Raw genomic sequence first — 14,021 nt, 5'->3', positions numbered from 1 at the left:
ATGTTTATGCGTTCCATTTCATTTTTGACAACTTCCAATTTTCCTAGATTAATACTTCGTACATTCCATGTTCTGATCTTCAATGGATGTTTAAAGCTGTTCCTGTTCATTTTGAGTTGTGCCCCATCAGCAAATGAAGGTCCAGGGGACTTTCCTCCCATGAGCTTTACTCCATTCACATTATCTCGTTCTACTGTACTTTGAGGAGGCAGCTCTTCCCCAGTCACATTTTGAGTGCCTTTTAACCTGAGGGACTCATTTTCCGGCACTATATCTGACATTGTTTCTCTGCTATTCATAATGTTTTCAGTGATTAATTATTCACAAGTAGTTCGTCACTCTTTCTTCCTAGTCTGTCTTTATCTGGAAGCTCATCTGAAACCTGTCCACCATGGGTGACCCTGTTGGTTATTTAAAATATCAGTGGCATAGCTTTCAGAATCACAGCAACTCACAAGCCACCACAGTACAACAAACTGACAGACAAGTGGTGGCCATTTGGTTTTAAGTGGGTTTTGGTTTTAAACCTAAAATGAGGGGGCGATAAAGGCATAAAGTGACTGGCTTACAAGGTTTCAAGAGGGAGTTTAGTTTAAGAGTATGTGGGGAAAGATAGAGTCTCCACTGAATAGTTTTCATCTTGTCTAGATGGGTCTGGTAAAAAGATATGAGCATAAGATTCTTATGATTCAATAGTGAGTAAATGTTATCATGAGTAATTGCGACTGTCACAGTTGTAGAGGTATGAGTTTTATAACAAAAACGGAGGAGTAGTTTATCTTACAGTCCAGAAACAGAGAACCCTAGGATCCTAAGGGAGAAGAGCACAGGCGAAATGATAGACCTTACTTATCCAAAGAAGCAGCGACACCAGAGATGAGAGCAAAGATGGAGGGATGGAAAAGGGGAGCAGCTGAGGACTCTAGAGTCATGGAAAGAGAGGGACTGAGAGCTGGCGGCCAGGAGACAGACTTGCAGATTGTGTCCTTTGATGGCGTAAATTATTATATATGCCTGAGTGTTTAAAAAAAAAAAGACTAGAGAGAAATACTGTTAACTCATGGTATATAGAGGGGATTATAATCATTGTAATGAAACAAAGTAAATGATTTGTTGAATGTAAAACTAATAATCTGCCCTGTAAAGTTCCCTCAATTCACAAAAATATAGGGGGTTGGGTATTCTACACTCAGATTTCTTCAAGGGGCATTTTAAAATTTATGCTCCAGTTTAAAAAAATCTGGAAATTACATGAGTATGGTTGATGCAAGATAGACAATTTAGAACTCTTACCCCTATTTCATATAGGCCCCATGGCTTTGGACTCTACATGAAAAGATTGGAAAATAAATAAGCATTTTATATACAGAATATAAAAACAGTGCCTGAATATACATCTTCAAAAGAAGCATATATATTCAAAAGGGGCTTCAAATAATTCATGGGAAAATTCCTTATCTTTTTATTTCATTTTTCCGTGAACATTGAACTGTGTATGTCAAAACTCTTCTGTCATAGAAAGTTGAAAATCATTTTCTTACAATAATTCAAACTTGTCAAAATGGGTTTAATGTCCTACTCAGATTTAATCCATGTTCCTACGACAAGGAAAAATATGTAGAGAAAATGTTGATCTTTATCAATCAAGTAATAATTCAAATAAAGGAGTAATAGTATAACATTGGAATCAAATCTATTTAAAGCATGTGTCTAGTTTTCTACATTTTTCCCAAGCACTTTAAGTAATTTGAATAGTTTTTTTTTATAAAACCACCAAAAATTTCAAACTTTTGACAATTTCCAACATCATCTAATCAATTTTAATTATATAATTAGTTTATATGGGTAAAATTGAAATATAAATTTTATCAGCTTTATCTCTTGGAACACTAGGTTACCAAAATATCTTGTTTGGGATTTCCTTATATAAAAGCCATTAACAAAGAAAATTACCCAGAACAATGATAATATTTAGAATTTCCAGAAATCTGATAGCTTGTTGTTAAGTGCTGGCGAGTCACTTCTGAGTTACAGCAAACATGTATAGAGTTTCAAAATGAGGAGTGGCTGGTGGGTTTGAACTGCCAACCTTGTGGGTAGAAGTCCAGTGCTGATCTTACAGAAGTTTTACTCTTTCTTATGAAACCGAATCCACCCCATGGCAGTGAGTTTTGGTTTGTTGCATTTCATTCCCAATAATGATGCATTTTATTGTCTAAAATGCCATTCTTGTTAAGTGCCAACATGTTGGTTCCAATTAATAGCAACCCTGTAAGGTTTCAGAGGAGAACCTATGGGCTTGAACTGCTGACCTTGAGGTTATCAGTCCTGTGCTTGTCTAAAATAGCATAATTTAATTATATAAATGTTACTTTCCAATCATAGTTAGGGTCTCTTGAGTTCTTCTCTCAACCACCAATCAGGAACCTTTACTAGAAGCTTGTTTCTGATTGGTGAAAGTAAGCTTTAACAGCAGAATGCCAAGGAGTAAACAAAAAAGCATAGCAACAACTGAGTTTGCTGTCTCACTACCCTCAGTCTAGGCCAACCTGGACTCCTTCATCCAAAATGAGGTGGCCTCTACATTTTATATGAAGGCTCTGATTTACCAATTAACTGTGATCCACCTTATAACATGGCAATCCAATATAGACGGGAAGATACAACTGAACAACAGAGCTAAAATAAAGTGTATTCCCAGGTAAAATAGACAAATGCTTTCATTTGAAATGGGTTATCCTGATGAGCTTCAGTTATAAGACAACAGGAAGGTACCAGTGCACAATGCCACCAACCCCACTAGTGGCAGCTGCTGGGGAGGGAGACATTACCCAGAGTAGCATGTGAACTCAGAGACAGAGGGAATTTACAAGCTTCAGTACTAATCCATGCTATGGAAACAGACAGGGAGAATGGCTATCGAGGGTCCTGGTTTCCTAGATACAATGCTGTGCATCCCAAAACTGGTCTCAGGGTCTTAGCTTAGGTTCTGAGGGGAATGCTTCTTATAATGAGAACCAAATTACAGTGGAGTTACTTTTTTACACTTTTCTAGAGGAAGATCATTCTAACCATCTTAAATTATATTCTTATTTACAGAATACACATTGTGCTAACAGGATGAAGTTGACCAGTGAAAAGTTGCCCACGAACCCCATTTATACCTCTATCATAACACAGTATGCTGTTAATAACCAAAAATGGATGAAGGAAAAGACTGGTACAAATCCTGATGTTTAATCTTCCTTGGGAAAATACTTTCACTAAAATTTAATTATGTATGCTAGAGCAAACAAGATAAGAACTGTGAGTCTTATGGCTTTCAAGACAGTGATTAATTTTTCAGTCCTTTCCAACATGCCCACAAAAATCCATGAAATTGCTACTTATTTATCTCATAGCAAATCATCAATGAAGAGGTCTCACAATTAGATCTTGAAACTGATTTTTATTTTCAACCTTCTAGAAAAAAGAAGACAGATGCCATTTAAATTAAGAAAACAATGCCTTACTTTTTTCATATATATATATATATTTTTTTAAATTAAATTGGAGGTATTTAGCTGTAGTTCTAATTAAAGTTAAAATTTTAAGAATTTAATAGCACAACTTTGCCCATTGAAGAACCTATGTTTAGACTTAAACTTCATTGCTAAGTTTTCTGCCTGGCAGTGAACAGGTTTACTTTAAAAACTAATCAACAAACATTTCTTGATTGCACAAGACAAGGTGGGGGGTAGGAGTGTGTGTGTGTGTGGGGGGGTTGTGTGCTGTGGAGTTTCTTCCAACTCATAACTACCCTGTATTGAGTTTCTGAGGTTGTATCTCTTTACTGGAGCAGAAAGTCTCATCCTTCTTCTACAGAGAGGCTGGTAGATTCGAACTGCTGACCTTGCATTTTGCAGCCCAGCTCATAAACCACTATGCTACCAGAACTCTTTAAGGTGGTAGGTACTGTGAAGAATATAAAGTATAATTAGTTACCAATATTTACATTATGAGGAAAGAAAAATATGTATGCATGGCAACAAGTAACAGCACAAGAATTGTGTGATAGATGTCACAGGAGTGATACAGAAAACATGTGCTCTGGGAAATTAAAGAGAGATTGCTATAGTTTAATAAAAGTGTTTAATGAAATGATATCGATTAGGTTGGGCTTTGAAGATTAGTAGGAAATTCTGGGTCAAGGAAATAGTATGAGCAAAGACATGGAGGTAAAATACATTCAGAAAAGATGAAGAGGCAAGTGTAACTGAAGCACTAACTTTATATTGGTACCCAAAGTCCTCACATCTTCTAAACCAGTAACGCTTCCATATGTTTACATGGGGGTGCAGAGGACATATTTGAAAATATCTCCTCTACCTTTGTAGTGGATCTGGAAACTGTCTATCTATTCTAATGCTTTTTCATTGAGATAAAGAGGCCTATTTTTGAAATGAGAACTAGGAAGGAAAGTGATATATATTAACAGAGTCAGATGAAGCCTATATGATTTATTGTTTCAAGTAGGAACATTCATATTGTATGATTAAACATGGACTTGCTTTGCCTTTTTTTAATCAGATCATTACACCCATGCTAATTTGGTGGACACGGCATTACAGCTCTTGAAGGAAAGAATCAGAAGAGGGGATGCTCGGGCTTATTTCCTACGAGGTCAACTATATTTTGAAGAGGTATCATTTCTTTGTTCTCATTTCCTATAATGCTGCTGTTAGATTCTCATAGCAAATTTTCTTGTAGAGTTCATTATATTATTATACAAGGGGAATTATGTCAAATTGCACAAATTACATTTGTGGCTTTAAGTAGGATACTTTGGTACCAGTTTAAGGAGATGTCTGTCATTTACTCATAATAAAAAGGAAACAACTGTCCCTAATCCCTCAACATCCATAAAACATTTGGGCAGCTATTTCTCCTATATCCCACTTACCCTCTAATCTTTTGATGGCAACAAATATTTATTTTGGCAACAAGTATTGTTGAGGATTTGTCAAGCACTTATCACTGTTGTTGTTACTCAGTGCCCTTGAGTCAGTTCCAACTCTTAGTAACCTGTGAAGGGTTTCCAAGGAGCAGCTGGTGTGTTTCAACCACTCACCTTGTGGTTCAAACCAACCTTGTGGTCCAGTGCTTATCCTACCGTGACTATGAGGATGATATAGCATAATGCTTAAGAGCATGATCTCACAGATTTGAGCATGGATTTAAATATGGCACAAGAGCTTGAGCAAAAATACTTCTTAAAGCCTCAGTTTCCTCACTGTAAAGGGGAAACAATAATATATGTCACATAGGAATGTTGTAAAGGTTAAATGATGAATTGAAAAAATGTTTATCAACAGTACTCATGTTTGAGAGTAGAAAGTTATACAGAAGAGTCTAGATCTCAAAGGAGAAGTTTGGGTTGAAGGTATATATTTGAGATTTGTCAGCATGTATATGGTACTTAAAATCATGGAAACAAAAGAACATTCTTTCTCTTCACACTACTCTAACTTTTCCAACACTCTCACACCTAGGTAAACAATGGCCAGAAAGAGTGAGTTTTCACAACTGATTCATTCATAATATACTGTCTCCTTGCTATGTGTTTTTAAAGTAGATTTTTGTTAGCATTTTGGTTTCATTTTGATGAATTTTTATCAATTTGTTGATATATTTTAGTTTGTGAAAAGAACAATTTATTCGATTTTGTGTTCTCCAACAGTTGTGTTTCTCTAGTTATTCTTCCTAGGAATGACCATCCAACTCAGTAAATCACTTTCTTTCCACCATTACATGTCTCTCATTCTTTAGAATAAGGCAGTTTCATGAATGTTGTTTGAAGAGGACTCGAAATACTTACTGATGAAGATCAACAAGGTCAACAAGTCTGCTCCGGCCCTATGCACAACAGAACGAAATACTACCTGATCCTGCACAATCCTCACAATTGTTGTTTTGTTTGAGCCCATTGTTGCAGCCACTGCATCAATCCATCCTGTTGATCTTCCTCTTTTTTCTCTGACTCTATTTAACCAGGGAACGGTCCCTTCCAAATCAGGCTGCTAACCTCAAGGTTGGCAGTTCAAAACTACCAGCCATTCTGTGGGAGAAAGATGAGGCTTTCTGCTCCCATAAAGATTGACAGCTTCAGAAACCCTGTACAGGGTCACTATGAGTCGGAACCGACTCCACGGTACTTAACAACAACAATAACAACAACAATAACATATCCAAAGTACATGAGATGAAGTCATCCTCTCTTATAATGAGCATTCTGGCTCTATGTCTTCCAAGACACATTTGTTTGTTTTCCTGACAGTCCTGGCAGTTCAACATTCTTTTCCAACATTATGGTTCAAATGCTCCAGTTCTTTTCCTGTCGTCCTTATCCATTGTCCAGATTTCACACCCACATGAGGTGATTGAAAATACCATGGTTTGGGTCAGGCCCACATAAGTTATCAAAGTGACATCTTTGCTCTTTAATACTTTAAAGAGGTATTTTGAAGCAGATTTGCCCAATGCATCAATCCATCAGTTGAGTTCCTGACTGCTGCTTCCATAAGCACTGATTGTGGGCCCAGGTAAAATGGAATCTTTCACAACTTTAGTCTTTTCTGTTTGTCATGATGTTGTTCATTGGGCCAGTTGTGAGGATTTTTGTTTTCTTTACGTGGAGTTGTAATCCATACTGAAGGCTGTAGTGTAGTCCTTGATCGTTATCAGCAAGTATTTCAAGTCCTCTTCATTTCCAGCAAGCAAGGTTGTGTCATCTGCATATCAAAAGTTGTTAATGAGTCTTCCTCCAATAACTAATGATGTGTTCTTCTTCATACAGTCCAGCTTCTTGGATTATTTTTTCAACACACAGATTGAATAAGTATGATGAAAGGATACAACCCTGACATACACCTTTCCTGATTTATAACCATTCAGTATTTCCTTGTTCTGTTCAAATGATTGCCACTTGGTTTATTTACATGTTTCTAATGAGGGCGCTGAAGTCCTAGTGTGGCGCTATGGGCTAATGCATCAGACTGCAAAATTGTTTGAACTGCAAGGTCGGTGGTTCAAGCTCACCAGTTGCTCCTTGAAAATCCTATACAGGGTTGCTATGGGTTGGAATTGACTCGATGGCACTTAACAACAACAACAATGAAGGTGCTGGAGTCGTGGTGTGGCACTGCAGGTTTAATGCGCTAGACTGCAAGTTCTGTTTGAACTTCAAGTTCACCAGCCACTCCTCCGAAACCCTATACAGGGTTGCTATGAGAAGGAACAGACTGGAGAGCTCTTAACAACAACAGTGAGGATCCTGGTGTGGCACTGCAGGATAACACACTGGACTGGAAGCTCGGATTGAACCACAAAGTCGGCTTGGACCACAAGGTTAGCAGTTCAAACTCACCAGCTGCTGCTTGGAAACCCTATACAGGGTTGCAATGAGTCGAAACCAACTCAACGGCACTTTTAACAACAATGAGGGTTGTGGTGTAGTGCTGTAGGATAAGCACTGGACTGCTAACCATAAGGTAGGTGGTTCAAGCCCACCAGCTACTCCTCAGAAACCCTATACAGTGTGTCTATGAGGCGGAACTGACTCGATGGCACTTAACAACAACAACAAGCACAATGAACATTCTTCCCAATGTTGTCCATAGTTTGTTATGATTCATGCAGTCCAATTCCTTTGCATAGTAAATAAAACACAAGTAAACATCTTTCTGCTATCCTCTGCTTTCAGCCAAAATCCATCTAACATCAGCAGTGAAATCCCCCGTTCTGTGTCCTCTTCTGAATCCAGCTTGAATTTTTGGCAGCTCCCTGTCAATGTGTTGCTGCAACTATTTTAAAAATTATCTTCAGCAACATTTTACTTGTGTGTGATATTAATAGAATAATTGAATGATTTCTGTATACCGTTGAGTCATGTTTCTTTGGAATGAGCATAAAATGGATCTCTTCCAGTTGGGTGACCAGGTAGTATCTTCCAAACTTTTTGTCATAGACAAGTAAGTATTTCTAGCATTGCATCAATTTGTTGAAACATTTCAATTTGTATTCTGTCAATTCCTGGAGCCTTGTTTTTCACTAATGGTTTTATTGCAGCTTGGATTCTTCTTTCAATGTCATTAGTTCTTGTTTGTATGCTGCCTCCTGAAACGATTGAGTATCAACCATTTCTTTTTGTTACAGTGACTCTGTATATTCTATCCATCTTCTATTGTTGCTTTCTGTGTCACTCAATATTTTACTCATGTTGTTGTTAGGTGCCATCAAGTCAGTTCCAACTCATAGCACAACAAAATGAAACACTGTCCCGTCCTATGTCATCCTCATAATTGTTGTTAAGTTTGAGCCCATTGCTTCTCCCACTGTGCCAATCCATCTTGTTGGGGAGTCTTCCTCTTTTTTTCTGACCCTCCACTTTATCAGACATGATGTCCTTCTCCAGGGACTGGTCCCTCCTGATAATATATCAGAAGAACGAGAGACAAAGTCTGGCCATTCTGACTTCTTCCAACATAGATTGTTTTTTTGTCAATTCATGGTACTTTTAAGATTCTTCTCCAACACCATAACTCAAATGCACCAATTCTTCTATGGTCTTCTTTATTCATTGTCCATCTTTCACATGCATCGTACGCTATTAAAAATGTCATGGCTTGGGTCAGGCACACCTCAGTCCAAAATTGATATCTTTGCATTTGAACACTTTAAGGAGGTCTTGTGCAGCAGATTTGCCTTAAGCAATATATCACTTGATTATTTAATGTTGCTTCCATGAGTATTGATAGTGGATCTGAGCAAAATGAAATCTTTGACAACTTCAATCTTTTCTCTGTTTATCATGATGTTATTTACTTGTCCAGTGTTGAGGATTTTTATTTATTTATTTATTTTTACATTGAGGTGTAACCTATATTTAAGGTTGTGGTCTTTGTTCTTCATCAGGAAGTATTTTAAGCCCTCTTCCCTTTCAGCAAGCAAGGTTGTATAGCCTGCGTATCACAGGTTGTTTGTGAGTCTTCTTCCAATTCTGATACCATGTTCTTTTTCATATGATCCAGCTTCTCAGATTAGTTGCTCAGCATATCTTGAAGAAGTATGGTCAAAGAATGCAACCCTGGTGCATACCTTTCCTGATTTTAAACCATTCAGTGTCCCCTTGTTCTGTTCAAACAACTGTCAATAGAATTCTTCAATAATTCAGCTTGAAGCTTGAATTTTCATTTCTTTCAGCTTGAGAAATGCTGAGTGTGTTCTTCCCTTTGGGTTTTCTAACTCCAGGTCTTTGTACACTTCATTATAATACTTTACTTTGTCTTCTCAAGTTGTCTTTTGAAATGTTCTATTCAGCTCTTTTACTTCATCATTTCTACCAGTCCCTTTATCTACTCAGTATTCAAGAGCAGCTTTCTGAGTCTTTTCTGACATTCACTTTAGCCTTTTCTTTCTTATTTGTCTTTTTAATGATTGTAATAGTTAAGGTTTGTGTCAATTTGGATGGGCCAGGATTCTCAGTGGCTTAGTACTTCAGATGTAATAATGCCCATGATGAAACATAATATAATATAATAAGTACCACCATAAAGGAGTGCTGGTGGGGCACCATAGATTAATGTGCTGGACAGCAAAGTCATTTGAACCATAAAGTCAACAGTTCAAGTTCACCAGTCAATCCTTGGAAACCCTATACAGGGTCACTATGGGTCAGAACCAACTCAACAGCACTTAACAACAATAAACAACAACTGCCATAATATGATCTGATGTACTAAACCTGATCTAATGTAATTATCAGATTATTGGATGTGTTGTAAATAGTCCCATAATGTTAATGAGGTTGGATGCAATCTTCAGAATTTGGTTGTAATTTTTCCTCACTTGTTTTTTCTAACTTTTTACTGTGAACTGAGTAAAAGTTTACAGACAAGATCATCAGTTTTCCATTCACCCAGTCATACACTTTGTTTCATCTCATTAGTTGCAATCCTTTCCAGGTAATATAGTTGTCTTACTTCTTTTCTATGATTCCTGTTTCCATTTCCATACCTCCTACCCATCGCTTCTAAACTTAGAATCTTAAATCTTAAATTTAAACTTAGATTTACTTAGGTAAATGTTGGCTTTTTGATCTCAGCTGAAAATTGGGCTATGAAAGTGATTTCCATTACAGACTTGAAGGCTGGCCAAGGACCATAGTCTCGGTTGCTTCAGTGAGACTGTAAGTCTTTGTTGTTGTTGTTAAGTGCTATAGAGTCGGTTCCGACTCATAATGATCCTATGCACAACAGAACAAAACACTTCCTGGTCCTGTGCCATCTCACAATTGTTGTTACGATTAGCCTATTTCTGCTGCGATTGTGCCAATCCATCTTGTTAGAGGTCTTCGTCTTTTTCACGGACCCTCCACTTTGCCAAGTATGATGCCCTTCTTCAGGGACTGATCCCTCCTGATAACATGTCTGAAGTATGAGAGTTGAAGTCTCACCATGCTGGCTTCTCAAGAGCACTCTGGCTGCACTTCCAACACAGAATTGTTTGTTCTTCTGGCAGTCCATGGTACTTTCAATATTCTTCTTCAACACTGTAATTCAAATGCATCAATTCTTCTTTGGTCTTATGAATTGTTCAGCTTTCACATGCATACGAGGCTATTAAAGATACCATGGCTTGGGTTAGGCACACCTTAGTCCACAAACTAACATGTTAGCTCTTGAGCACTTTAGGGTAAGAGGTCTTGTGCTGCAGATTTACCTAATGTAATACGTCATTTGATTTCTTGATTGCTGCTTGCCTGAGTGTTGATTGTTGATCCAAGCAAAATGAAGTCTTTGATAACTTCAATCTTTTTTACATTTATCATGATGTTATTCATTGGACCAGTATTGAAGATTTTTGTTTTCTTTCCACTGAGGTGCAATCCATACGGAAGGCTATGTTCTGTGATCTTCATCAGGAAGTATTTTAAGTCCTCTTCACTTTCAGCATGCAAGGTTGCATAATCTACATATCACTAGCTGTTCATGAGTCTTCCTCTAATCCTGATGCTGTATTCATCCTTATATAATCTAGTTTCTTGGATTTTTTGCTCAGCATACAGATTGAATAATATGGTTAAAGAATATAACCGTAGCACACACCTTTCCTAATTTTGAATCATTCAGTATTTCCTGGTGCTTTTGTATAGGTTTCTCATGAGCACAATTTAGTGTTCTAGAATACCCATTCTTTGCAAAGTGATCCATAGCTTGTCATAATCCACACAGTCAGAAACTTTGGCATAGTCTATAAAGCACAAGTAAACATCTTTCTGGTATTCACTGCTTTCAAACAAGATACATCTGATATCAGCAATAATATCCCTTGTTCCAAGTCCTCTTCTGAATCTGTCTTGAACCTCTGGTACTTCTCTGTTTATGTACTGCTTTAGCTGTTTTTGAATTATTTTCAGCTTAATTTTATTTGCATGTGATATTATAATTAATATAATTATTATTGATTTCTGCACTTAGTTGGGTCACTTCTCTTTGAAATGGGCACAAATATGAATCTTTTCAGTTGGTCAGGTAGCTGTCTTCCAAATTTCTTGGCATAGATGAATAAGTGCCTCCATTGCTGTAGCAGTTTGTTGAAAGATTTCAATTTGTATTCCAAGTATGAGAGACAAAGTCTGGCCATCCTGGCTTCTAAGGAGCACTCTGGCTCTACTTCTTCCAAAACATATGAGTTTGTTCTTAGGGCAGTCCATGATACTTTTAATATTCTCCTCCAACATGATAATTCAATTCATCAACTCTTCTACTGTCTTCTTTATTCATTGGCCAACTTTCACATGCATATGAGGTTATTGAAAATACCATGGCTTGGGTCAGGCACACCTTAGTACCCAAACTAACATCTTGAACACTTTAAAGAGGTCTAGTGCAACAGATTCACTTAATACAATACATTGTTTGATATCTTGACTGCTGCTTCCATGAGTATTGATGGTTGTTCTGAGCAAAATGAAGTCTTTGACAACTTCAATCTTTTCCTAATTTATCTTCATGTTATTTATTGGTCCAGCGGCGAGGTTTTTGTTTTCTTTATATTGAGGTGCAACCCATACCAAAGGCTGTGATCTTTGATCTTCATCAGTAAGTATTTTAAGTCCTCTTCAATATCAGCAAGTAAGGTTGTATCATGTGCATATGGTAGGTTGTTCAAGAGTCTTCCTCCAATCCTGACGCTATGTTCTTCTTCATATAACCCAACTTCTCAAATTATTTGCTCAGCATACAGATTGAATAAGGAGCTCTGGTAGTGTAGTGGTTATGAGTTGGGCTGCTAACCTCAAGGTGAGCAGTTTGAAACTACCAGCTGCTCCGCAGGAGAAAGATGAGGCTTTCTGCTCCCTTAAAGATTTACAGCTACAGAAACCCTTTTCAGGGTCACAATAAGTTGGAACCGACTCCACAGCACACAGCCACCAACCATTCAGAAGTAGTCCACATATCCTTCTTCCTAGTCTGTCTTAGAAGATCTGCTGAAACTTGTCCAACATTGGTGACCCTGCTGGTATTTTAAATGGTGGTAGCATAACTTCCAGAATCACAGCAGTATGCAAGCCACTACTTTACAGAAAACCGACAAATGACTGGTAGAATTAGCCCATAGCATCTGTCAGTATTTCAAGTTGAGGCTTGAAATTTTTCTTTAGTTCTTGGAGCTTGAGAAATGTTGAACGTGTTCTTCCCTTTGGTTTTCTAACTCTACATCTGAGAACATTTCATTATAATACTTTGTCTTCTCTAGCTGCCCTTTGAAATGTTTTGTTCTATTCTTTTACTTTCTCATTTCTTCTATTTGTTTTAATATGTCTATGCGGGTGAGCAAGTTTCAGAGTCTCTTTTGACATCCATTTTGATCTTTTTTTCTTTTCTGTCTTTTAATGACCCTTTGCTTTCTTCCAGTACGATATTCTTGATGTCATCCAACAGCTCTTCGGGTCTCTGTTATTAGCATCTAATGCATCTGATCTGTTCTTGAAATGGTCTGTAAATCTCAGTTAAGTTGTTAAGTGCCATTAAGTCAGTTCCTACTCATGTTATTGTTGTTGTTAGGTACTATCGAGTCAGTACCGACTCATAGTGACCCTATGTACAACAGAACGAAACACTGCCCGGTCCTGGGCCAACCTCACAATTGTTATCCTGTATAGAGTTTCCAAGGAGTAACTGGTGAGTTTGAACTGAGCTTGCTGTCCAATGCTTTATCTCACAGCACCACACTAGGACTCTAGTATATGTATGTATCTCTATATCTCTAGATAGGTAGATCTTTATGGGAGCAGAAATCCCCGTTTTTCTCTTGTGGAGCAGGTAGTGGGTTCGAATTTCTGAACTTTCAGTTAGTAGTCTAATACATAGCCCACTACATCACCAAGGATTCTTATACATGTATGTTGTTAAGTGCCATCAAGTCAGTCCGACTCATAGTGACCTCATATAGGACTTCCAAGTAACAGCTGGTGGGTTTGAATTACTAACTGAGTGGTTATGAGTCCTGAGCTTATACTACAGCACCACACCAGGACTTGCTGTTTATTTCCATGACAGGTTAAGATCTATAGCTCATCTTAGTCCCTTAGACCTTATCACATTTGTTGTCAATCTTGTAACTGCTGAGGAGCCTTATGTAGATCACATATGGCATGTAATTCTTCTAGAAATTTGTCCATTTCTGCTAGGTTTTCAAATTTGTTGGAGTATGGTTCTTCATAGTATTTTGTTATTATGCTTTTTATTTTCATTGTTTCTGCTGTGATGCAACCCATTTCATCTTGCTATTCATGCTGCTTTCATCTTCTTTTCTTCTGTTAGCTTTGCCATTGGTTTGTCAATTGTATCAATCTTTTCAATGAACTAACTTCTAACTGGTTGATTCTTTCCATTTTTCTGTTTTCTATTTCTAGCTCTGTCCTTCATCGAAAGTGGTGTAATTAAAGTCTGCTACTGTTGTGGAGCCCTGGTGTGGTG

At 37.5% G+C, this 14,021-nt stretch overlaps 1 protein-coding gene across 1 annotated transcript in view; it reads left to right on the top strand.

The window, feature by feature from the left end:
- Positions 1–3,105: 3,105 nt before the first annotated feature.
- Positions 3,106–14,021, top strand: part of LRP2BP (LRP2 binding protein) — a 45,107-nt gene continuing 34,191 nt past the window's right edge. The window contains exons 1-2 of the mRNA XM_006834438.1: positions 3,106–3,220; positions 4,570–4,682. Coding sequence (XP_006834501.1) covers positions 3,121–3,220; positions 4,570–4,682 — 213 coding nt within the window. The 5' untranslated portion in view covers positions 3,106–3,120. The remainder of the gene's footprint in view (positions 3,221–4,569; positions 4,683–14,021) is intronic.

This window comes from Chrysochloris asiatica, unplaced genomic scaffold (genome assembly GCF_000296735.1).
Source record: "Chrysochloris asiatica unplaced genomic scaffold, ChrAsi1.0 scaffold00011, whole genome shotgun sequence".
Lineage (NCBI taxonomy): Eukaryota > Metazoa > Chordata > Mammalia > Afrosoricida > Chrysochloridae > Chrysochloris > Chrysochloris asiatica.
The sequence above is the reverse complement of the archived record's forward strand: the minus strand, read 5'-3'. Positions and strand labels throughout refer to the sequence as shown.